Raw genomic sequence first — 23,296 nt, 5'->3', positions numbered from 1 at the left:
GGTTCTTTGGAAAATATTACTTTATTATCCAATGTACATTAGTTTGACCTTAAAAATACAGCAAAGCAGTCGTGGAAGTAACAGATCTATTTTTCGAGGACACAAATTGACAGGAGGAAAGATATTTCTGGGCTCCTCTGGAAGGCTCTGGGATTATTCCGTGCGGTCACAACTTCGCTCTGTCCTCCCTCTCCTGGCGTCTCCCCGGTCCCGCACGGCTCTCTCCGGATACATTTTATTATCAACAGGGAAATCCAGTATCTCAGCATCCCCTACCGGAGGGTCGCTGGGAAAGGTAACATAACAGTGGTTTATGAATTCGAAGGAAGTCGGGAAGGAAACTGGTTTTAATTGCATTTCCGTGTCTGGTCTGATGTATACAAACCTTGTAAAGACCAATAATTTATTATTTTTAATGAGACAGAAAGTATGTCTTTCTCTTTCTACTCTCATCGTCTGATTAGAAAGAAAAAAATATATATATATATAAAACACTATATAAAAAGTGAGTTCCAGGGAGAAAGCGTCCTTTCCTATAAAATGGGAGCTGTACTGTAGGACACTTGTACGTGAGACACAAACAAACAACCCCTCTGGTTGTCAGCCCTTGTCGGGCACACTGCAGTTCTGAAGTGACAGAAGGAGTAACGGAAAGACGGATACTCATTCTAGAACGTTCTATCATGTTAACACGGCAGCGGGTTAACTAGATCATGCATCTTCCGCGGGGGTAGCAAGGCACTGTGAACCTCGACAGCTTCTTTGCAGTGAAGGCTCCTTAGATATCCTACAGACGCCCGTTCAAGCATCAGGATGGTACCAGCAACGCAGAATTTGTAATTTGCGCCCAAGTCCTGTGAAATGGAAGGCAAGAGCATACAGCATCCTGTAAACATGAAAGGAAGTCCCCCAGAGCGGCCGACACCCGCTTCCCGTGTCTGCATTGCTTCCTTTCGTCAACGAGCACAGGTCAAGGTCGACAGTGGGCCTCGAACCCAAGCCGGAGGGGGCCACCGTGTCCCGGGACAAATCCTTTTAGAGCCCTGACTCTCCGGCCCCCGCTGTGAACCCAAAGGAGGCTTCGTTCTAACTTCGGAAGCAGCGGCCGTGGAGTCCAGGGTGTGCTCCCGGGGTTTCAGTAGACGTGGACGTAGGTTGTTTTTGAGTCGCGGCCCAGGAGGTTTTTGGCGGTGCACTTGTAGAAGCCCGCGTCCCTCTGGGTGGCCTGTTGGATGATTAACGACCCCTGTGGGTGAAGAAACCTGTTCCCGTAGAGACGGGGCTGCGTCCCCGCGGTCAGGTGCGATTTGTCCGGCAGCTCCCAGCTTATCTCGGCTTTGGGAATGCCCACGGCCAAGCAGTTCATCTTCACGGTGCTCCCGGGCCGGGTGTAGATGACAGGTGTGGGTTCACTGGTGATCCGGGGAGGATAGGCAATCACGATCACCGGGACGTTCACGACGGAGGGTCCGTACTCCGTGTCCGCCTTGCACACGTAGGTGCCCCTGTCGAAGACGGACGCGTCGCGCACGGTGAGGGTACCGTTTTCCCAAAGGGTGAAGCGTCCTCGGACCTGGGGACCCTCCAACACCATGCCGTTGGGCAGCGTCCAGGAGGAGTGGGTCTGCCGGGCCCCCGGGAGGATGCAGGGCAGCTGCAGGGTCTCCCCGTTGATGATGCTGACCAGGTTGTGGTACTGGTTGCTCGTTTCGGGTTTCAGCCCCACCTTCAGAGACACCAGCCTCTCCGTGTAGCCCGCCGAGTTCCTGGCCACGCAGCGGTACGCCCCGGCGTCCACGGAGGAAAGGCCGCTGATGTGGAGCATCCCGTCGCCCTTGTGGTAGAACCTCTGCAGCTGGTGGCCGCTCTGCAGCTCCGTCCCGTTGGGAAGGACCCACAGCAGGGTGGGCGTCGGGGTCCCGGCTGCCGAGCAGTTGAGACTGATGGTGTGGCCGGCCATGGCGGTGATCTTCTCGCTGACCGGGTCGTGGAAGATGGGCTTCTCCACGGGCTCCAAGACCGTAAGTTGCACGATGAGTCTGGCTTCCCCGCCCTCGTTACGCCCAATGCACGCCAGCTGGACAGAGTCGCTCCTCCTCAGACTCTTGATGTCCAGGGTACCGTTGCGATGGATGGTGATGCGGTTGCCATGGTAAGGGGCCGGCAGGACCACGCCCTCGGGAAAGGCCCACAGCACCCTCGGCGTGGGGACGCCTTCCGCCTTGCAGTCGATGAGTTTGCGACTCCCTCCCGGGGCAACCTCCCGCACCGTGGTGATGGCATTGGGGTGCCCGTTGATCTTGGGCGACTGGACGTTGACGTGAATCCAGACCGTCTTCCTGTCCTCCCCGGCGCTGTTCCTGACCACGCAGGTGTAGTTGCCGCTGTCCGAGCGCTGGGCTTTCTGGATAAGGAGAGTGCCGTCCTGATATATCTGGTACTTGTCGGAGGAGGTGGGGATCTGCCTGCTGGTTGGAGAAAGCCAGGTCACCCTGGGCGTGGGTTCCCCTTTGGCCTCACAAGCCACGGCGACCACGTCCCCATAGGGGACCTGGACCACGGAGTACGTCTTATTCCGGATGACGGCGGGCTCGGTCACCACCTTGACGCGCACCCTCATCTCATCCTTGCCAACCTGATTTTCGGCAAAGCAGGTATAGTCACCTTCCTCTCGCAACCCGACCTCGTTGAAGTAGAGGGTTCCGTTGTTGAAAACGACGTAGCGCTTGGTCCGTCCACCGCTGTCGTCGGACTGCATGAAAGAGTTGACCAGGCTGCCGTCCGGGAGGCCCCAGGAGATCTCGGGGTTGGGGAGCCCGGTGGCCATGCAGTCCACTTTGAGGTCGCTCCCATAGAAGACCCTGTGGTCGTTCTCCTCCTTGTGCTGGATCTTGGCTGCTTTCATGACCACGTTGACCTTAAGCATGACGAAGTCATCGCCCACCTTATTCCGGGCGACGCACAGGTAATCCCCCGCATCTTTGTCCGTGACGGATTTCACCACCAGGGTCCCGTTGGCAAACGCCTTGATCCTGGTGTCAAAGCTGACCGAGAGAAAGAAAACAGAATGAGATGTCAGTCTCCCGAACGCTGTCTCTCCCGGCTTGAGGTCACCGGAACGAAACAAAAACGTGTGGATCTCAGAACTCTGGGCGCACAGGGCTGCCGCTCAAAAACGTTGGATGGATTTTGCAGCCCGGAGGGGACGGCCATCCAAACGCAGAAGTGATTTATTTACCAGTTAAGAACTCCCCGGTGGAGCCTGACCTTTGGCTGGCCTGGCCTCTGATTCGAAGATGTGAAACGCAGTCTAAGACGTCAGCCCGGTTTGTGTGGGCGTGTGTGGATCAAATACTTGCCTGCTGTCAGCGTGGAGCTTGTTGTAATGATAAAAGCAGAGAAAATTCTAGCGTCCTGGACAGAATGAATGTGCATTAACCTTAGGAAGAGGTGACATTTTTCCTAAAAGTTTTAGAGACGATGTTTACTCTTGACAATTTTTATGATGTTGTATCCCATTATGAGGCAAACAGGCAGCAAAGCAGCTACAGTATGGATCGCGTAGTTGTGGTTATACCCAGAGTTTCGAGGCTACGATTGGATTCTTCAGAACTTGGTGCTACTGGTGTACAAGCTTCTTCCCTAGAATCTGTAACGAAAGCGTCATGACCCTCACCAGCTCGTACCCTCCTGCTGACTTTCCGTTTCTCCACGTGGCAGACCTAAACTCACACACTGCTGAGTTAGTATTCGAGAAAGAATTTTCAGTTTAAAAAGGCAACATGGAAAGAAAGACAGAAATATCTTCACTAGGCGTGTGACCTTTTTATAAATATACATCGGTATGTCCTCCAGCAACGCAGAAGTAATGTTTTGAATAACGGGGCGAAGAGATTTGGGAGGTTCCTACTTTAAACGTGTCCAGATTGAAAATCTCAATTACTTATAATTCTGGCATCTGCCGGGAGAGCTTGACTATTATCCCTAAATATTTCCTGCACAGTGTCATTCTAATAGCACGTCTGGAACCGTGTCACTGATTTAAAAAAAGAGAAGTGTCTGCCTATGATGGAATTCAAGCCTGATTATCGTTCATCAAAGCACCTACCAACAAGGACCACGTCACGTGTTTTGTTGGCCACGAGCGAGAGTCCAGTCAACCTGAATCAGTAGGTCGTTCGATAGGCGTGGAGCAGACAGAGGTATTATAGTGAGTCTTGGAGTTAGAATCCAAAAATGTATACAGTAGCACATGTCTGTAAACATTTAGAAACTCCTATAGCAGCAAATCCTAACCTTGGTCATTATCTGAATCAGCAGAGCGACTCTGAAAAAGATGCACGGCTACACATTACAGGAGACTTAGCTTCGAGACAGGAAAGTCCAGTATCCCTGTTTTACAACAGTCCCAGTGTGTAGGCAGGGCAAACAGCCCGTTCTTTTAAAAAACTCACATGGGCTGTTTCATTACACTTTTCTGAGAATGTCATTAGCCAGAAGCTAGGAATAATGAAGCTACAGAGACTGTGGCTTATGGTTTATAGAGAGATACCAGTAGCATGGCCCCAAGTCACACCGGAACTACATTCTTTCCCTTCAGTGTTCAGTCAGCACTGCCTCAGCCTCGCCAGTGTCGATGGAAAACAACCCTCTGCGCGGCAGGACACCGGCTCAGCTGGAAGATACTGCGGGGAAAACCGGGCATGTGGTATTCCGGATCGACGGTGCAGGCTCACTAGGCACCACCCAGCCATCTGAAGTTAAAATACGGCGACTTGGCCCTTCTCCTGCGCTGGAAGGAGACTGGGCAGACCAGACACAGCTGCGCAGAGCCTTGGGCGCTGCTTTGGGTCACGTCCCAGGGAGGAACCCGCGCCGAGGTGGGTTCCTGTCTGAGCTGCCAGGCTGTGTGGGCTGGAGACGCACCACAAGCCAGGGGGTTTCCAACATGACGCCACGGATGTGTCTTTGCTTCCTGTTGCCAATCACTGTCTCTTTCCTCTGCATCTTGAAACACTTATTAAAGAGACAGTGGCTTTTGGGGTCTACCTCAGGGTTTCTCAGCCTCAGCACTACTGATAGCAGGGGCTGGATGACTCTCCGTGGTGAGGCGTCCTGTGCATGGTGGGGTTTCGAGCAGCCTCCTGGGTCTCCACTAATCAAAGAGTATCAACCCTTCCCCACGAGCTGTGACTACTGAAAATGTGTCCAGACATGGATGAGTGCAGGCCTGGTAGACAGAACCGTCTAGTTGAGAACCACTTCCATAGACAGACAGGCGACAGAGGGTTAGAGATAGAGAAAGATCACAGAAGAGATAAATGACAGATGATATACAGAGAATACATGATAGAGACACATGGAAAGATACTATAGAGATAAATAATACATATCACATAGGTGATGACAGATAGATAAAAATAAATGATAGACAGATAGACACAGATGATAGAGAGAGAGGTAAGATGGATGGCTAGGTAGGTAGATAGAGCTAGAGACAGATGAAGATAGATGATAAGATAAATGACAGATGATATATATAGATACATAGAATAGATGACAGGCAGATGCAAAGATACTAGATAAACGATAGATATCAGACAGGTGATGCTAGATATATAAAAACAGATGATTGGTAAATAGGTAGAGGGTTTGAGCTAGATATGGAAAGGTGAGGGATGCCAGATAGATACATAGAATAGAGGATAGACAGGCAGATGGAAAGGTACCAGATAGATAAACGATAGATATCAGATAGGTGACGACAGATAAAAATAAACGATAGATAGATGAATAGATAGATGATAGTTTTCCTTGCTAAGACAGCATTTCTCAGCGTCAGCACTACTGATACTTGGGGCTAGACGACTCTCTGACGTGGGGCTGTGCTGTGCACTGTGGGGTGTTCAGCAGCATCTCTGGTCTGTACACACCACATGCCAGTAGCATCCCCTCCTTGCTCCCCAAGTCTCATCAACCAAAAATGTCTCCAAACATGGCTCAATGTCCCCGGGGGACAAAATCCCGCTTGGTTGAGACCCACTGCTCTAGAGTCATACATCTGCGAATTGAAGACGGGGCGGGGCAAGGTGCTTTTTTTCCTAGCCAAGATGAACTCTTGGAATTGCAGATGTGCTACCTTTGTGCTGCCACTTGCCTTTGATTTCTTTATCTCCTTTCCTTCTATTGCTAACACATTTTGAGATACGATCGGAAGCTCCTATGTGTTTTGTTGAGATTAGAATAAGACAAGAAATTGTTTTATCTAATTATTTAAATACAGTTAAAACTACGAGCATTTATAAAGCAGAAACTAACACACCATTGTAAAGCAATTATACCCCAATAAAGATGTTAAAAAAAACAAAAAAACAAAAAAAAACTACGAGCATGACAACAAAAGCTATTGCTTTATCTTTCTTTGGAGGCGGGGAGTAGAAAAGCAGGGCTAAGGGCTAGGTGTTTGCTCTGCATCTCAACTGATAAAGACAAGATTGGGACTTCCCTGGCGGTCCAGTGGTCAACACTCTGCGCTCCCAGTGCCGGGGGCAAGGGTTCGATCCCCGGGCGGGGAAGGAAGATCCCACATGCCGCCCCCGGGCGGGGCGGGAAACAAAGCAAAAAGACAAGATTGCATCGTGTGAGAAAGAAATGCCCCCGACCCGGCCCACACAGGAAGCAACATCTGCGCGTCAGCACTGCCGACAAGGAGTCATTCCTTCTTCTGCCCGACCCCATGAGGAGGTTTCCCCAGCACCCAGAGGGGAGACAGGCTCAGGAGCCCCGGGACTGCTGGCGAGGCAGGAGCGCCACGTACCTGAAGAGCGCGTCTATCATCCTCTTGGACGGCAGCCTCCAGAGGATGCGCGGCCAGGGGTCTCCGGAAGCGCTGCAGTCCAGCCGGAGGGTCCCCCCGTAGCGGACGTCGGTCCTCTGCGGGGAGGTGCCCGTGATGCGCGCGTTGGCGGCGGCGCGCTGCACGGTGAGCTGCACGGTCCTGCGCGCCGAGCCCACCAGGTTGGCGGCCACGCACTCGTAGCGTCCGCTGTCCTTGGGTGCCAGGTTGCGGATGTAGAGGGTCCCGTTGGGGAAGACGAAGAGGTTGTCGTGGATGAACTGCGAAGGGCGGATCTGCGTCCCGTCCCCCAGCGCCCAGCGCACGCTGGGCAGGGGCGCGGCCTTGGCGGTGCAGTGGATGTGAATGCTGAGGCCAGGGGGCAGCGAGATGTTCTCCAGCTCCTCCTGGTGGATGACGGGTGGGAGGGCCGCCACGTGCAGGCGGATGGCGAGGCTGTCCGCGCCGGCGGCGTTGCTGGCCACGCACTTGTACACGCCCCTGTCTGAGAAGGACGCCTCCTTGATGGACAGGGTCCGGTTTTCGTGCAGCGTGATCCTGCCCTCGACGGGGGAGACGGTCTGCCACACCCTCCTGTCGGGGAAGATCCAGGAGATCTGGGGAGCTGGGGTCCCCTTGGCCAGGCACTCCATGACGATGGTGTCGCCCAGGTAGACGGTGACATCCTTGTAGTGGGCGGCTAGGATCTGGGGCTGCTGCACCGTGACCGACAGCAGGACCACCATCCTGTCTGCTCCGTGCAGGTTTGTGGCCGTGCACAGGTACTGGCCGCGGTCCTGCACCTGTACGTTTCGGATGACGAACGTGCCGTTCTTCAGGACTTCAAACCGCTGTACTCTGGTGTTGGGGGTCATGAGAGCCCCTGGAAACCAAACACAGGCACCGTCAGGTTCAGGGCAAACACGGTCTTGCCAAAGGGACGAAACAAGGATTATGAGTTAATCTGATTCTCCTCTTTATGTCCAGACAGTGAAAGCAAAAAAAGACCCACCCCCAGTGCCTCTGATATTCGTCGTGGATGTTACGCTAATCCCCAGATCAGGGCATACGCCACCTTCAGGCCAAGGCAGCAGGCATGGTTTTCAGAGAGGGTTCTGGAAGCCGCCAGAACCCGTCATGAACCCCAGGGTCTCCCAGGGTGGCCTCTTCATTTACTTTAGGTACTGGAGAGGCAGCCCCACTTCGCTCAGCCTCTGCCTCGCCGCGTGGAGGCTGTCCTCCTGAGGTCCCCAGGTCGGCTGCAGGGATGCCCCAGGTTCTCAGTCACCGCCTGCCTCTGTCCGGCCAGGGTCCCGAGAGCAACACGGGGCTGGTCGTGCTGTGCCCCGTCTGGTTGAGTTGCAGGCTGACGCAGGCTTCCTGACGGTGCCTGACAGCCCCACCTCTGCAGTCAGAGGGCACACAGCCGTCCACACGCCCGTCCTTCTCCCCACTGCCTACACCCCCTGTATTTTATAGCCCATCCCTCAGGACTCTGCCACAGTCGGGGTCTGTAATAATCAAGAGTTTCTGATGTTTTGACGTGTTGGGGCCTTGCTGACCTTCCAGGGATGGCCAATTCCTAGAGATATAGCAGAGGACCCCCCTTCCAAATGCAAACTCACCCATCCAGAGCCTGCCCCCCACTCCCTGCTCTGAGAGGCTCCCATACTCTGGGCCACCATCCACCTGCCCTCATCCCCCCAGGACAGGTACCAGACAACTAGGGCAGCCCGTGCACCCAGGACCTGCTGGAATTATTCACACCAGGCCGTCCTAACCCCGCTCGCCCTGCCTCACCTGTTCCTTCCCGCAAAAATCACAGGAAAGGCTCTCGTCTGGTTTCCCCCTTTCCCTCTGCCTCCCGACCGACCCTGGTGCTTCCCCGTGTAACCCCGCTTGGTGTGCTGTGCCCCTTCCTCTTGGCAACCGTGAGCGACCAAGTGTCTTTTCAGTGGCAGTCATCTCCTGACCTGTTAGCCTCACCTTACCTGAATAATAACAAATCCTATATTGAAAGACTGGGAAAAGCCCCAGCAAACCCTGAGTTTCAATCCTCCCACCCTATCCCACGCTGCTCGGTTCCCGGGTCCATGCGCCCGTCAGTGGGCTATTCATTTTAGTTTTGACAAACTCCTCTGCGTCTTTTCCTAGTCATTTTCTCTAAGCTGGGAGTCCTGCCTTTGCATGGAACCCTGGAACCCTGGACGCTGTTCCCAGCCCTAGTGCTGCGGATTCGTGTCCTCGACCTCCTAAGTTACCTGAAACTTCCCCCGACAAGGCTTTCCGTCGTGCACGGGGTACTGCAGGTGAGTCTTCCCAGCCCACCTGCTCATAGGGAAACAGGTGCTGGTTGACGACAGTATAACCTCCCTGCCTTCGAGGAGATGCAGGTCCTTCTGGTCTGGGTCCAAGCCCTCCTGGATGACAGGTGACTGTGGGCGTGGAAGGCCTCCTGCTGCCCCTCAACCACTTCCCCATTGAGGCATTTTATGATGCAGGGACCCCAAAGCGCTTGTCTATTTCACTGGGTTTCAGGTGGGAGGGAAGGCCCACTAAAACCGCCTGCAGATCACGATGGGCAGGTGGAAGGTGGCCTCCTGTTAGCACTCGATGAGATGATTTGGTTTACTGGGTAGAAAAGGTTCAATACAATAAGAGACATCGTGCAGCTCCAGAAAACAACGCTGGCTGGATGGGAGACTGTCTGGTTTGGGCATGAAATGAGGAAGAACTTTCTGAAAACTGGAGCTAGCTAACAAAGGAGAAGCCAGCAGTAGAAACAGATTCCTGGTCAGGTAGAGGAAGGTGCGTGACTGTCTAGGGAGGGGGCGTGGTCCAGGGATGCTCTAAATGGCATAGGGTACGGTGGACCCTAAGGATGAATGCAAACGGGATCTCCCAGGGGAGGAACACGCCTTCCTTCGAAGGCACAGTCCTTCTAGAATGAAAACCCCGTGGTGTTCCCCATTTGCTATTTCAAGCAAGTTCCTTATTAGAGCATTACGAAAGCGTTTGCTGTCAAATGCGGAGCTGATCAAGATGCTGGTAAGTTCCCCGTGCTCAGTGCTCTCTGCTCACCACTGGGGCACAGCCAACATGTGTGAGATAAGCAGGGAATGTGCAGTTCTCTCTAGTGATAGCAGCACTTGTCATTTCCTGGATTATCTCAATGGCAACCGAAGAAAACCCAACCCTCTGAACAGGATGCGAGCCTGACGGACTCAGCCATGTTGAGAGAGAAGGGAAGAGAAAGGGGAAAAGGGAGGTCCGTTCGTGGAGGCTGTAGGCCCTCCGCTATTACTTTCTTCCGTCTCCTAGAATCTCTTTCGCCATCGGGAAAGCCGACGGTCATTTTATGAAGCACAGTGGTCTTTGGGCGTCCCAGCCTGCTAAGTAGAGACCACTGTATAGAGCCTTGTTACGGACTGAACTGCGTTCCCACCACAATTCATATGTGAACGCCCTGACCCCCCAGGACCTCAGAATGTGGCTGTATTTGGAGTTGGGGGTCTTTAAAGAGGGGATGGAGGTACAATGAAGTCATTAGGGTGGGTCCTGATCCCACAGGACTGGTGTCCTTGTAAGAAGAGGGGATTAGAACACAGACGCACACAGAGGGGCGACCCTATGAGGACACAGGGAGGAGATGGCTGTCTACACACCAAGGAGGGAGGCCTCGGGAGGAACCAGCCTTAGTGACACCTTGATCTTGGATTTCAACCTCCCCACACTGAAAGGAAATACATGTGCTGTTCCAGCCGCACCATCTGTTCCGGCGCTTCGCGACGGCAGCCCGAGCGGACTCATACGATCCTATCTCTAGGTTCAAGTCAAAGCAATGCCTGATGAGCTCACACCAAGCTTCACTGACCTTTCAAGCCAGCGCGAGGACAAGAGGGGTTGGCACAGTTCCCCTCACGCCCCTCTGCACCCCGACATGGCTCGTGGAGGACTTCTGTGCTGGACCTCACTGGGAAGAGGCAAGAGTGGCACGGCCCTGAGCCTCGGTTAGGAATGCCCTACCCAGAGAAGCTCGCACGTGTGTCCATGACTCCATTAAAACCCGACACCCATTTTAATTCCCCACTTCCCGTGCCCGTAAAGGAATACACCTGTCGGCGGATTCTCAGATGTCCTTTGCCATCCCATCTGCCTGTCCCTCTGCCCGGAATCTCTGGTTCTACCTGCACTCACGGACTCCAGTAAGCCCCTCCCCTACACAAGCCCTGGTTAAAATGCAGGTGTTTAAACACCCTACCTGTGGACGGCTTTGTCCAAGTCACAAAAGGCTTGGGTTTCCCCATAGCCTCACACGGGAACATGACATCTGTCTCGGCAGTGACGGACACGGTCTGGGGGGATTTGGTGACAATCTGGGGCTTTTCCCCGAGCGTCCAGAATTTGGATGCAGGTGGCCCTCTGGAAGAGAAGAGCTTTGAGCTGCTCTGATGGAAGCTTCTGGAAGGCTGGGCAGAAGATGTCATGAAAGGGATGGAGCTCCGGGTGGAGTAGACCAGAGGGATGTTTCTTAAGTTTGTGGAGGGTGGTGTCACGGTCCGGGGAAGGTGCAGTACAGGAGGTGCTGGGGGACCAAAGTCCACATGGGTGACGCTCTGAGAATGTATCCTGTTGTAGGGACCCGGGTTGACTTTTCTCCCTCTCGTCCCTGGGGCAGGAGAGGTGGGGACCCGAGGCTTCGGAGTAACTGTCAACTGTGGAAAAGAGAGGGTCCTGTTGAAAAAGAAAGGGACTCTTCCATCGGGATAATACGGGACTCTCGAATCTGGAAGCTTGCCAGCTGGGTCTCTTGAATCAGGGATGCTGTTGTCTCCAAACAATGTGGGGCTGCCGTTGAATGGGTCAGTTCCCCGGTCAGTCGACTTACTAGGAATGCTAGGATTGGACCTCGGCAACGGAACCACAGGAGTCGTTGAACTTGGTAATACCGGAGCCGTAAAGTGCCTATTCTCCGGCGGATCCCTGGACGGATATGCAGTGGTTTCCGGTCTGCTGGTCAGGTGGGGCTGGCGAGTGACCACGTATCTAAAGGAGCTTGCTGTGGCCGTGTGTGGCCGCCTCACGGTTCCTCTCTGGGGGACCGCTGTGGCAGCGACTCTGGCTGGTTGGTGGAAACCTTGGACCCTCCCAGCCTCGTGGTGAGTATCTGGACGCCCGGGAAGGCCGTTTTTGGTCGTACCGTCCAAGGCTTCCTTTCGCAACTCCTGCTTTGGAGTGAAGGTAAATTTGTCCTGGTGGGAAGAGGGAGTGGATAATTCGTTTGGCTTCGATCCATGCTGAGTTCCTTCGTTATTCACTGAAGGTGTTCCGGTGGCTGGGGTCCCCCCAGCATAATGGAAGAAAATGTTTTCTTTGGAAGCGTCTGACGTTGGCAGTGTTTCTGACGTAAGAGGTGTGGGCTTTGCGGTGGTTTCAGCCAGAGACACACGAGTCGTGGGTGGGAGTGGGGTTGCTGGTTCCCCCACCAGGGCACGTGTGGAGACTTCATTCCGGTGTCTGATTTCAGAGCGGAGAGTGGCTGGAGTGGTTTCACGATGACTCTGACCACTGATGGTGGTTTCCACCTGACCTGAAGATGCCTCTACTTTTAGGATGGCGAGAGTAGTTGAAGGGACCACTTCTTCCTGTTGCGAGAGCACAGAGACTGCGGCAGAAGGTGAAAACTCAGAAGGAAAACCTAGGTCCTCCGACTCTTTTAAAAAGGGTGAGTCTGTAAGAGCTTCTGAAGAGCTGGTAACAGGTGGGTCTGTCTGTAGCCGCCCAGGCTGGGCTGCCCTTGGAGGAGTCCACCTTGCACTTCCTGGAAAGCCAGAAGGAGGGGATGCCTCCTTAAACACTCCCACACTGGAGACCTCGGCCCCAGAAGGTGAGGCCACATGAGTGACTGACTCGCCAGGGACCAGACCGTTGGTTTTAGAGTCCTTGATGTTTGTGACATCGTAATTCTTAATTTCCTTTCCGTCCGATACAGGCTCGTCTGTGACTGGAATTGTCTCTCGGAATTTATCATGAGATAAATGTGCTTCGGTGGCGGCTGTCCTGTCATCTTCCACTCTGGTTATCTCACGTGGGTCTCCAGTTGTGAGAGAAACGGTGGTGGGTGAAAGTACAACTTCTGAACTGGGGGTAACAGTGTTTGTACGTTTATTTTCTGGGGAAGGGCTGGGCTTGGACACAGACGCTATAGAGCTCATGGTAGAGGTGAGGTATCGATGTTTCTTTGGCCTCTTCCCATGTTTCCTGCGTGGGGCGCCCCTGGATACGGGTTCTGCATGCTTCTCCACGTCCATCAGTCTTGGGGTACCAACGGTGCTGTCAACCCAAGATGCAGGAACCAGCAAGCTTTCCGCTTGGCTTGAAGTCTTCACTTCGGGTGCCTGAGTCAGTGGTGCCAAGAACGTGGCCGCTGGGGCGAACGTCGTGGGCGGGGTTTGTTTATGCCGGTGCCGGAATCGGTGGGGGCGCAATCGCCTCCTCCCGCTGGGTCTCCTTCGGGAAGGATGAGTGGTCAGCGCTGACGGGGACGTGGCCTTTGGGGTTGGCCTCATCATGGCTACCGTGCTGGTGTCCCTGTCGAGCAGAACGCCAAGCGTGGTTCTCTTGGGGTGCTTCACGGCAGTGATGCTCGTCACGGCTTCCAGGGCTGAGTCCGGCAGCGTGCTGGATTCGATGCCTTGCCTCTTACTCTCAGGAATTCCGGAGCGTTTGGGGTCTCTCTCTCGCAGACCTCCTTCCTGCAGTGTCTGAGAATTCTCCTCTGTGCCCTTGGGAATCCGTGGGTGGCCCTGAGTGCTTAAACCACTTTTCACAAGCTCGGGGCTCTCTGTTTGCTCTTGCAGAGCTGTTTGTGCTGGGACTTCGGGGTCCCCTAAAATGGGATCTTCAAATGGCTCAGAGGTCCTGGTGTCAGCAACCCATGAGGCAGGCACTGGAGTAACGTGTGCGGAGGTGTGTCCTTTCGTCGTACTTTCACCTGGTTGTGAATTTGTCTCCAGATCTCGGTGAAAGTATGGCAGGGTCTCGGACTCCGCCAGGGAGATGGCATCCAGTGGCGACTCATACTCACTGGCCGGAGCCCCTGGCATGGACCCAGCGTCTAGTGTAGACCAGCCCTCTGTGGCCATGTTTCTGTCAGTGGGCTCTTCGCGGACCACATCCAGGGTCTGTAGAGTAGAAGATTCGTAAGGCACAGGTAGCGGTGTCGTGGCTGTAGCCCAATTCGAGTCAACTGCAGTGGGAGCTGCAGGCTTGGTCTTCTCAGAAAACTCCTCATCAATCAATTCTTCCAGGTGTGCGCTTGTCACTTTGGGGTCAGCAAGAATCACTCCGTCGTGGCCAGACTGGACCAGAGCCATCCTGGTGGAAGAAACAGTGCCGGAAACCTGCTCTTCCTTGCCAAATAAAGAGACATCTCCTGAGGACTCTTCTGCACTGGTTGTGGTCTGCACAGGTGATACTGAGCGGGGAGCAGCTGCAGGCAAAAGGGGTGTCACTTCTAGACTCTCCGATGGAGGAGTGCTGGTTCTAACGACCTGGGGTACTTCTGTTCCCTTAGGGAGATTTCTCCCACGCACTCTGGCGAGAATATCTGCCCACTGCTCTGGACTGATCTGTTTGTTTGCCACGTTTATCCTTCGTCTGGACTCAAACACTCTGCGACCTTCTGCGATGTTTGCGTCTGGTTCCTTTTCGGAAGTCTTCCAGTGTTTCAGTTTTCTGCGCCCTTTCTTGGTTTTCTGACCTCCAGCGATGGCATCGTCCTTTGCTTTGATGAACATCTCTTGGTCCTTTGGATGGAGAACTCTCCTCATGGTGTTACCTTCATCTCCTAGGCCAGATCCCCCTTCATCCTCCACGACATCTCCTCTTCCTCTGGAAAGGGTCTTCCCACCTGGGCGTCTGCCTCTTTTCGATGACCTGGCAGATCCCTTCTTACTCACCGTGATCCCCACCGTAAAATGATCTGCCCCTTGCTGGTTGACAGCCACGCATCTGTAGTAACCACTGTCGCTTCCTTGGACCTTTGGGATGTAAAGAGTTCCATCGGCCAACATGTATGTGTGCGACGTGTTAGCCATGGCGTTAATTATCCTTCTGTTTGGAAGGATCCAGCTGATCTCGGCTTCAGGTATGGCCAGAGCATTGCAAGGCAGCGTCACCGGCTCCCCCGGGCTCTTCTGAATGGTCACGGTATGTCCGTCAGGGGGCTGAGTGACAGGTGGTTGCACAAGGACCCTATAGACCATTCGATCCATTTCATCCCTCACCTGCGCGATGCACTGGTACAAACCAGCGTCTGACTGCTCCGTGGATTTGATCTTCAGCCAGCCGCTGGTGAGGATGGAGAATCTCCCGTCCTCGTCTTCCATGGGTGCCTTCAGGACAGAGCCATCTGGGAGCACCCAGGAGATGGACGGGCTCTCAGAAGCCTTCACGTTGCAGCTCAGCTGGCATGGACTCCCTTCCAAGACGGTCTGGGCTCTCTGCACCGCTCTGCTAGGCTCAATCATTACCCAGCTTCTGCTCCGAGACGGCCTCGCGTCTTTGGCGGACACGGTGACAGCATGTTGAGAGGAATAGGACAGCAGCACTGTTTGGGCCGTGCTCTGACGCCGGTTGAGCTGGAGGTGTATGGACGGCTGCGTAACCCACTCTGGCTCTGCCAGGATGTGGGCTCTGACGCCCGTGTAGTAGAGGGTCTCGTCGTCGGCGTCTTGCCTGTACTGGTAGCCGAGTCTGGGGTCTTTGCTGAGCGTGAGCTCCCGGTGTAGCGTCACAGGGACCTCGCTGTAATAGGCAATCAGCTTCCAGAGTTTCTCATAGTTTTCTCGCGTCATCGGACACTCGAAATCCAAGGCGACCGTGGCGTTTATCTCTATCTCTTGAGGGTCTGTCTGGTTCAAGTGTAGCTGGTACACGTCCACGGGCTTCTTGATGTCACAGACCAAGTTCACTGTGTTCCCGTGTTCGTCGCTCATATTCAGAGAGACGTTCCATACAGGATACTGGAAGCCCTGCAGGGAGGACGGGCTGTCGCCGTCCTGCTCTTGACTCTGATTTTCCTCGCTACTCCCGCTCCCGTTCTGTCTCAGAGGGGACTCGATAGAAGGCTTCTCACAGGCGATGTCCTGCAGCCTCTGAAGCTCTTGTTTGTGCAGCTTCCTGGGACTGAAGCACGTGGAGCACAGCTGACCCCCTTCGTAGGTTTTGTCCTTCTTGCATTTCAGAATCCCTGAAACACGCAATCACACACAAACATGCTGTAAGTCAGTGACGCAAAGAACGGCCAGAGGGTTAACGCCTTTGCATCTTTATCACCCGGATGCACTTCCACCACGACTTAGGACCTCACCCACCTCGCTCTGTGACGTCACCCCTGACTTGAAGTCAGTTTAGCACAGTGCGTGGTACCTCACCGGGGTTTTGGAACTTCCGGACGGTGAGTGATGAGTACTTTTCTAAAAGGTATTTTTAAGTTAAAAAAGAATGGCTATTCATACGTATTAGACAAGTAACCTTTTATGAGGGCCCAGGAGAATCTACGTGAAGTCACTGCAACCCGTGAATATATTTCCAGGTTATAGGATCGACAGCTGGCATGGATCGTATCGTGTCTACCTTTTATAATTATGTTTTCTCTTGCTAGAATTATTCATTTCAGGCAGTGTTTACTTTTTGGATTCACATTCTACTCTTGGCTTCCCGCACATTAAGTCCTCCAGAATTTTCTCCTTCTCTGGCCAACACTGACTCTTTCACTGTTTCCTCCTTCTCTGCCCAACTCGTTACGGATGATGTGTTCCTTGAGTCGGTCTCGGCCCTTTCCCTGCTTGTGTCGAGGTCTCAGATGGCCTCGCCCACGTGCATAGTTTCAGTTACCGTTCACTCGCCAGTGATGAGTTCCAGCTGTGCTTCTCCCGCCCAGACTCATTCTTATGAGTCCCACACCCAACGTCCTACTTGACACGTCTATTAAAGGGCACAAAGGTTCCTCGAACTGACACCTATAGAACCACATTATGTTTCCCCCCTGCTAGACGTCTCGGGGCTTTTCTGTAGTCGTAACTGGGGAGACTAGAAAACTAGGATGCTTTCTGACAGTCTTCGTAGCACGTGTCCACTTCTTTCCATCCACGCTGGGAATAAAACAGCCAAACTGCCGTCACCCGGGGTATTACAAACCTTCCAACCAACGTCACTATGTCTACTTTTGCTTCTCTGAATGCAGTTTTCTATTCGAGTTTCAAAATAAACATCTTGAGATGCAAATAGGATGGTTTGACATACCCCCCCCAAACACACATACACACAAATACAAGACATACCACACAGACACACATATGGACACACTCAAACATATGCAGACATAATGCATACATATGGGCACACAAAGGCACAGGCGTGTATCTCCAGAATGGCTGCGACGGCTCTCTACCCCCCCGAAGCTTCATGATTCCACCACCAGCGTGTAGTGTTCCTGCTGGGACATGACGGTTTTCAGCCTGTCCTGGACCCAGAGGGGTTTGGGCACTGAAATACGAACAGAGGTGACGTGTGTCTTTTCTGATTAAGAAAATTAAGAGGTCAGTATACCTGTCCTTCCTCATCCTTTGCCTGATTTAGCAAATCTGGCATCAAATGTAAAGTGGAGCCATCCATGAAAGAACCTGAATCTCAGCATCTCCACGTGGAGGAAAGACACCTGGCCGCTGCACGCGCCTAAAGGAAACTGCGGCCCATGAAACCAAAACGACAGGGAGGCACCAACTCACACCAGTCAGAACGGCCATCGTTAAAAAGCCTACCAACAATAAACGCTGGAGAGGGTGTGCAGAAAAGGGAACCTCCTGCCCTGCTGGTGGGAATGTAAATTGATACAGCCACTGTGGAGAACAGGATGGAGGTTCCTTAAAAAACTAAAAAGAGAGCTACTATATGACCCAGCAATCCCGTTTCTGGGCATATATCTGGAGAAAACCATAATTCAAAAAGACACATGCACCCCAGTGTTCACTGCAGCACTATTTACAACAGCCAAGACATGGAAACAACCCAAAGGCCCATCAACAGATGAATGGATAAAGAAGATGTGACACATATATACAATGGAATATTACTCGGCCATGAAAAAGAATGAAATAATGCCATTTGCAGCAACATGGAGGGATCTAGAGATGATCATACTGAGTGAAGCAAGTCAGAAGGAGAAAGACAAATATCACATGATATCGCTTGTATATGGAGTCTAAAAAAATGATACAAAAGAACTTATTTATAAAACAGAAACAGACTCACAGACATAGAGAACAAACTTACGGTTACCAAAGGGGAAAGGGGGGAGAGGGTACATTAGCAGTTTGGGATTAACACATGCACAGGACCATATATAAAATAGATAAACAGCAAGGACCTACTGTATAGCACAGGGAACTCTACTCAGTAAATAACCTACAACGGAAAAGAATCTGAAAAAGAATATATATACATACATGTTATATATATATATATATATATATATATATATATATATATGTGAAAACAAAATTGTGACATGTATAAATGAAAACAAAATTGTGACCTAAGGTGTGTGGGCTGGAAGTTCCTCGATGGCCACAGGCTGAGAGGCTAAGCTGAAATTAAGGGTAGCAAGACCTCTCAGAGGAGGAGAGCTTTCAGTGAAAATCTGAACGCTGAAAAGAAGCCAGACCCTTGAACATCTAACAGAAGAGTTTTCTTGGTAGATGATGACCAGGTCCAATGACGCTGAGCTACAAATCAGTTCAGACGGTGCCTGGAACAGAAAGCAGCGCAGTGTGGCTAGAGCAGAGTGAGTACAGGGAACAGCGGGACCAGCCCATCGCAGGAGGGTAGGCACTGCGCTAGCCTGCACTCTAGAGCCCACGCGCCACAACTACTGAGCCCGCGAGCCACAACTACTGAGCCTGCGCTCTAGAGCCCACGCGCCACAACTACTGAGCCCGCGAGCCACAACTACTGAGCCTGTGCTCTAGAGCCCACGCGCCACAACTACTGAAGCCTGCACGGCTAGGGTCCGTGCTCCGCAACAAGAGAAGCCACCGCAATGAGAAGCCCGCGCACCGCAACGAAGAGTAGCCCCCACTCATCACAACTAGAGAAAAGCCCACGCGCAGCAACAAAGACCCAACACAGCCAAACATAAATAAATAAATAAAATAAGAAGGTAAGAAATGTTTTTAAAAAACGAAAAGAAAAAGACCTACTCAGAGCACTCCATTTGCCTCCTCAGAGACAGGAGAAAGGAGTTAGACCCAGGCTGGTGGCTGTGAGGTTGGAGATGAGCCACGAGACTCAGGTAGGATAAGCTCAACGGGCTCTGAGGATGGGTTCCAACGTGGGGCTTGGGGAAGGGGGTGTAAAAGAAAAAGGAAAAAAAATCTTTCTTATTTTGATGCAAAATCTACTTTCTTGCAACTTCTACCTATCAATCCTGGGTTTTTCCCCCCCCTCTGGTTCAGTACAGAACACCTGTATCCCCCATCACAGAAGAATAATCACATAGCCAGCCCAGCGTTCTCTTTTCCGAGCATCCCTGAACACTTCCTGTAGGACGAGGATGCATGGAAAATCCAACCTCTAGCTGTAACCCAAGGTCGAAAAGAATCCTCCAAACATGCCTGCTATGCCAACCAGAGCCAACTGTCGATCACTCATTAAATGATAATCGCTCTACGTTTCGATAAAGGATCCATGCGTTTGAATTATGCCACGGAGCTGTCTTGACATTTCAGTGATATCATCTCCTGCCTCACTGGTTTGAGGACGTGATTTCACCCGACCTAAGACGAAGCAATGGCGCAGAACGTAATCTGTCCAGAGAGGTGAAGGTTGGGCAGCTAAGGGTCACGCAGCCGCTCTCCTGTCCTTACCTCTCGACTTTGCATCCCATTCCAGAAACCACTTCATCTCACAACCACAGGACCACGGATTCCCGTGCAGGTAAAGGTTCTCCAGAAGCGGCATGCTCTGAAGCACGCCGGGGGGAAGGGTTGTCATCATGTTCTCGGCTAAGTAGAGGTGTCTCACGGTGGAGAGTCTGAAATAATCCAGAAACGTGAACGTGGAGAACGTGGCGGGGTGCAGCTGGTGAAGCATGTTTCCCTCTAAGTGAAGTAGCCTTAGGGACGTCAAGCCGCTGAACGCTTGTGGGTGGATAAACTCGATCTTGTTGTGGTCCATGTGTAGCCTTATGAGGTTCCAGAGCCCCCGCAGGGTCTCTCCTGTGATCACTCGAAGCTTATTGTAGCTGAACTTGAAAACCTACAAAGACAGGGAGGACGGGAAATCCTGTCTAAGATTAAATAAAAAACCTGAAAACCAACCAACCCACAACCAGGAAGAGAAACCAGAACAAAGGGCAGGAACGTAATGACATTAAGCTCGTCTCTTAGGTTAAAAAAAAAAAAGGCCACTTAAATCATTGTTAGGGAACATTCTATAGCTTCCCCTCTTCACGACGGGTCCTAGAGGCTGCTAGTCGCGCTGTTCATAAATGCCCGGGGTTTACCTGGAGAGAAATGAGGTCTCTCAAAGCCCCGTCGGGGATGCTGGGAATGTCATTGCCGTGAATCATAAGCAGCTCCAACTTGGTCAGTCCCGCAAACGAGGTTTCCGACAAAGCCTGGATGCTATTGAACCTGGAAAATAAGTCACTGGAATGAGGAGCAGTGAAGTTAAAGCCCAGCTGGGAGGAGTTCCCAGCCCACCCAGGGGCGACTGAGCAAAATGTTGATTCTAGGGTTGTACTCGTGCCACTTGCAAAGCATAATCCTCTCTCTCCGTGTCCTTGTCTATTTCTAAGGTTGCAAAGAAACCCACACATTTTTATTAGCCTTCGTGCAGTGAAGGCGTGATCGCTGGAGTTCTGACTGGGAGCACACTTACGTGGTCACAGGCTATTTGGGGAGATACATAAGAGTTAGACCTTTAAACGCAGCTGGTCGAAAGGGCCCCTCATTGGAAATCATAACAAAGACATGTGGCCAGCACGCATGGAAACCAAAAAACCAAAAAACCAAAAGACAGCTTTGGAAGTGGCTTTGCATATAGTAAGACAAGGACGTTCTCTGAAATAAAGGACCAAATGAAACAGACACCCTTATTTCGCAAAGACAAGCTCCCATTTCTGATGGGTGATGGAAGTTATCTGTAAACATTCTGGTGCGTTTGGGGTGTTGTTTTTGCAGAGAGATTGGTAAAGACGCTTCCTCGACCGGTCTGGAAATCCCTCGCTGCTCCGTGGTTAGTGACACCAGGGAATCCCCAAAGTGAATCCCTGGAGAACCAATTATAAGATGAACAGAGAATCCTGTACCTTGCTGTGTCGTAGGGCAGGAACCTGGGGTCAGGGCTTCTGTGGAAATCCAACACATCTATCCTGACATGGTTTCTGTACTTCCCCTTATCACCTCAACAAAAGGAAATGCGTCTGTAGAGGAGGCCGGTAACAGCTCAGAGCTAACTCGGCAGGTGATGGCCAGGTCCAGTTTCCTCCTGAGACACATACGTGCCCCACACCTCGGTGATCACAGCCTCTAGGGAGGTGAGGTCCACCCCAGAGCTCAACATCCTGCAATGCACTGGCCAGCCCCCATGACAAGGAACCGTGGTAAGTGGGCCCCAAACGTCATGTGCTGAAGTGGAGAGTCCCTGCCTTAACCCAGGTTGGGACAGGATGGGGGGTTGGTGCGCTGCCTCATTTGTTCATCATTACTTGGACGCTACCAAGAAACCTGCCCGAGACGGTGAACACCCAAGAGGGGATGAGTATCAGCGCGTAAACTCTTTTCCATTCCTTGTTGCCTGACGCTCGTCTGGAAACAGTTTGTGGGAGAATATTGTCAGGGGAAGTTGGTGAGGCTGGCAGGGACCAGGTAATCTCAGAATTGGGAGGATGTAGAGAGGAAAGAGCTTCCTTTGTTCCAAGTCCACCGGGAAGTCACTAGAGGGTTTTCAGGAAGGCTGTGGCATGAAGAAAGTCACGTGGTAAAACAACAAAGGTCCACTCTGTGCAGAATGGGTCAGAGACAGACAAGAGGGGAAGGAGGAGACCACGTGCATCCCGGGGAGGGACGCCGGTGTCCGCGGGCAGGGTGGCCGCCGTGGAGATCAACGTACGTGGGAAGTTTCCAGACGTGCTTAGAGCAAGAGGCCACAGGCATGGCTGAGGGATGGAACTGCAGATAAGGAAGAGCTTGCGGGGGAAACACTTGCAAGTTGTATTTGCCACGGGATGTTGAAGAGGCTTGTCAGACGCCACAGTGAGGGTGGGACCCAGGAGGCAAGTGAAGACCTGAGACGTGCACATGCAGGAAGCATTCCCGAATGGACGCATGCACTAAGGGCTTGGGGGGAGGTGACGCCACCTGCGAAGACCCCAGAGGTAAAGAAGAGTAGAGAGGCCAGAGGGAAGAGGCAGGTCTGGACTCGGAGGCAGGCGGTGGTGCAAGTCAAAGGCTCCACCTCTCAGGTGGGTCAGAAAGAGTCTGATGTTCCGCAGCACATTTTCGTTCAAGGCTGTGCTATTCCTCTCCTGGAATTTTTTTGTCTCCCCAGAGCCTCACTTCCAACTTGACGTCCAGCTACAACGGTGGGTGCCGCGGCGGGCAGACGATAAAGGGGAGGAAGATGTTTGCGTGCAGGGGGTCACCTTGTTTGGATTCCCTCCCCACCTGAGTAAATCCCCTCAAAGTCCTGGATGGGGGGCATGTCAGCTCAGGAATCCTCCTTCCTGCATCCCTCTTCCTGGTGCTTCCTTTTAAGAGAGTGACAGATGCAGGAGCTGCGGGTGTCAAGGTTACAAATGCGGGGTGGGGGGGCCGGGGGGGGGACATTTCCAGGACAGACAAAAGACAAGGGAATCACGTGAATGGCAAATGCAGGAAACATTGTATTCTCTCTGCACACCCAAGGGGTGTGGGTGAATTCTCTCCGCATCTGTCTAAAAGCCGGCAGAGAGACGGGGAAACTCACGTGGCAGTCAGGAAAATAATTTGACCGGCAGACTGAAATGACCTGGTGTACAGTCCCATCCTTTAACTGGTCAGCTACCCATCCTTCTCTCCAAAGCATCTTCCTCATCTGTTGACGGGCAATAACTGACTACATAACCAGCTAAATGGAATGATTTTTATATCAGAAACATAGAACCGTTTTGCAATATATACACATCTCAAATCATCATGTTCTACACCCGAAACTCATATAAGGGTGTCAATGATGTCGCCAATAAAAAAGAAAAAAACAAATATATGTAAAATTGCTTCACGGATATCCGTTAGGATCCCAAAGCAGAATTTAAAATGAAAAAGAGCTGATGGGCATGGGAGAAATTTCAGCAAGATGTCATCAGAACGCATCTTTCAATCAAAGGGGGGAAAATCTTTAAAGGTCTATAAATCA

General features: G+C 52.2%; 1 protein-coding gene across 2 annotated transcripts in view; it reads right to left on the bottom strand.

The window, feature by feature from the left end:
* Positions 1–2: 2 nt before the first annotated feature.
* Positions 3–23,296, bottom strand: part of LOC117307507 (matrix-remodeling-associated protein 5-like) — a 29,047-nt gene continuing 5,753 nt past the window's right edge. For both annotated transcript variants that reach the window (XM_033850208.2, XM_073799741.1), the window contains exons 3-7: positions 20,403–20,532; positions 19,765–20,155; positions 11,097–16,088; positions 6,818–7,718; positions 3–3,044 (exon numbers count right to left, since the gene is read on the bottom strand). In XM_033850208.2, the coding sequence (XP_033706099.1) occupies positions 1,136–3,044; positions 6,818–7,718; positions 11,097–16,088; positions 19,765–20,155; positions 20,403–20,532 (8,323 nt within the window). In that variant the 3' untranslated portion in view covers positions 3–1,135. The remainder of the gene's footprint in view (positions 3,045–6,817; positions 7,719–11,096; positions 16,089–19,764; positions 20,156–20,402; positions 20,533–23,296) is intronic.

The sequence above is a fragment of the Tursiops truncatus genome, chromosome Y (assembly GCF_011762595.2).
Source record: "Tursiops truncatus isolate mTurTru1 chromosome Y, mTurTru1.mat.Y, whole genome shotgun sequence".
NCBI classification, from domain to species: Eukaryota; Metazoa; Chordata; class Mammalia; order Artiodactyla; family Delphinidae; genus Tursiops; species Tursiops truncatus.
Note: the sequence above shows the minus strand (reverse complement) of the source record. Positions and strands in the feature narration are given on the sequence as shown.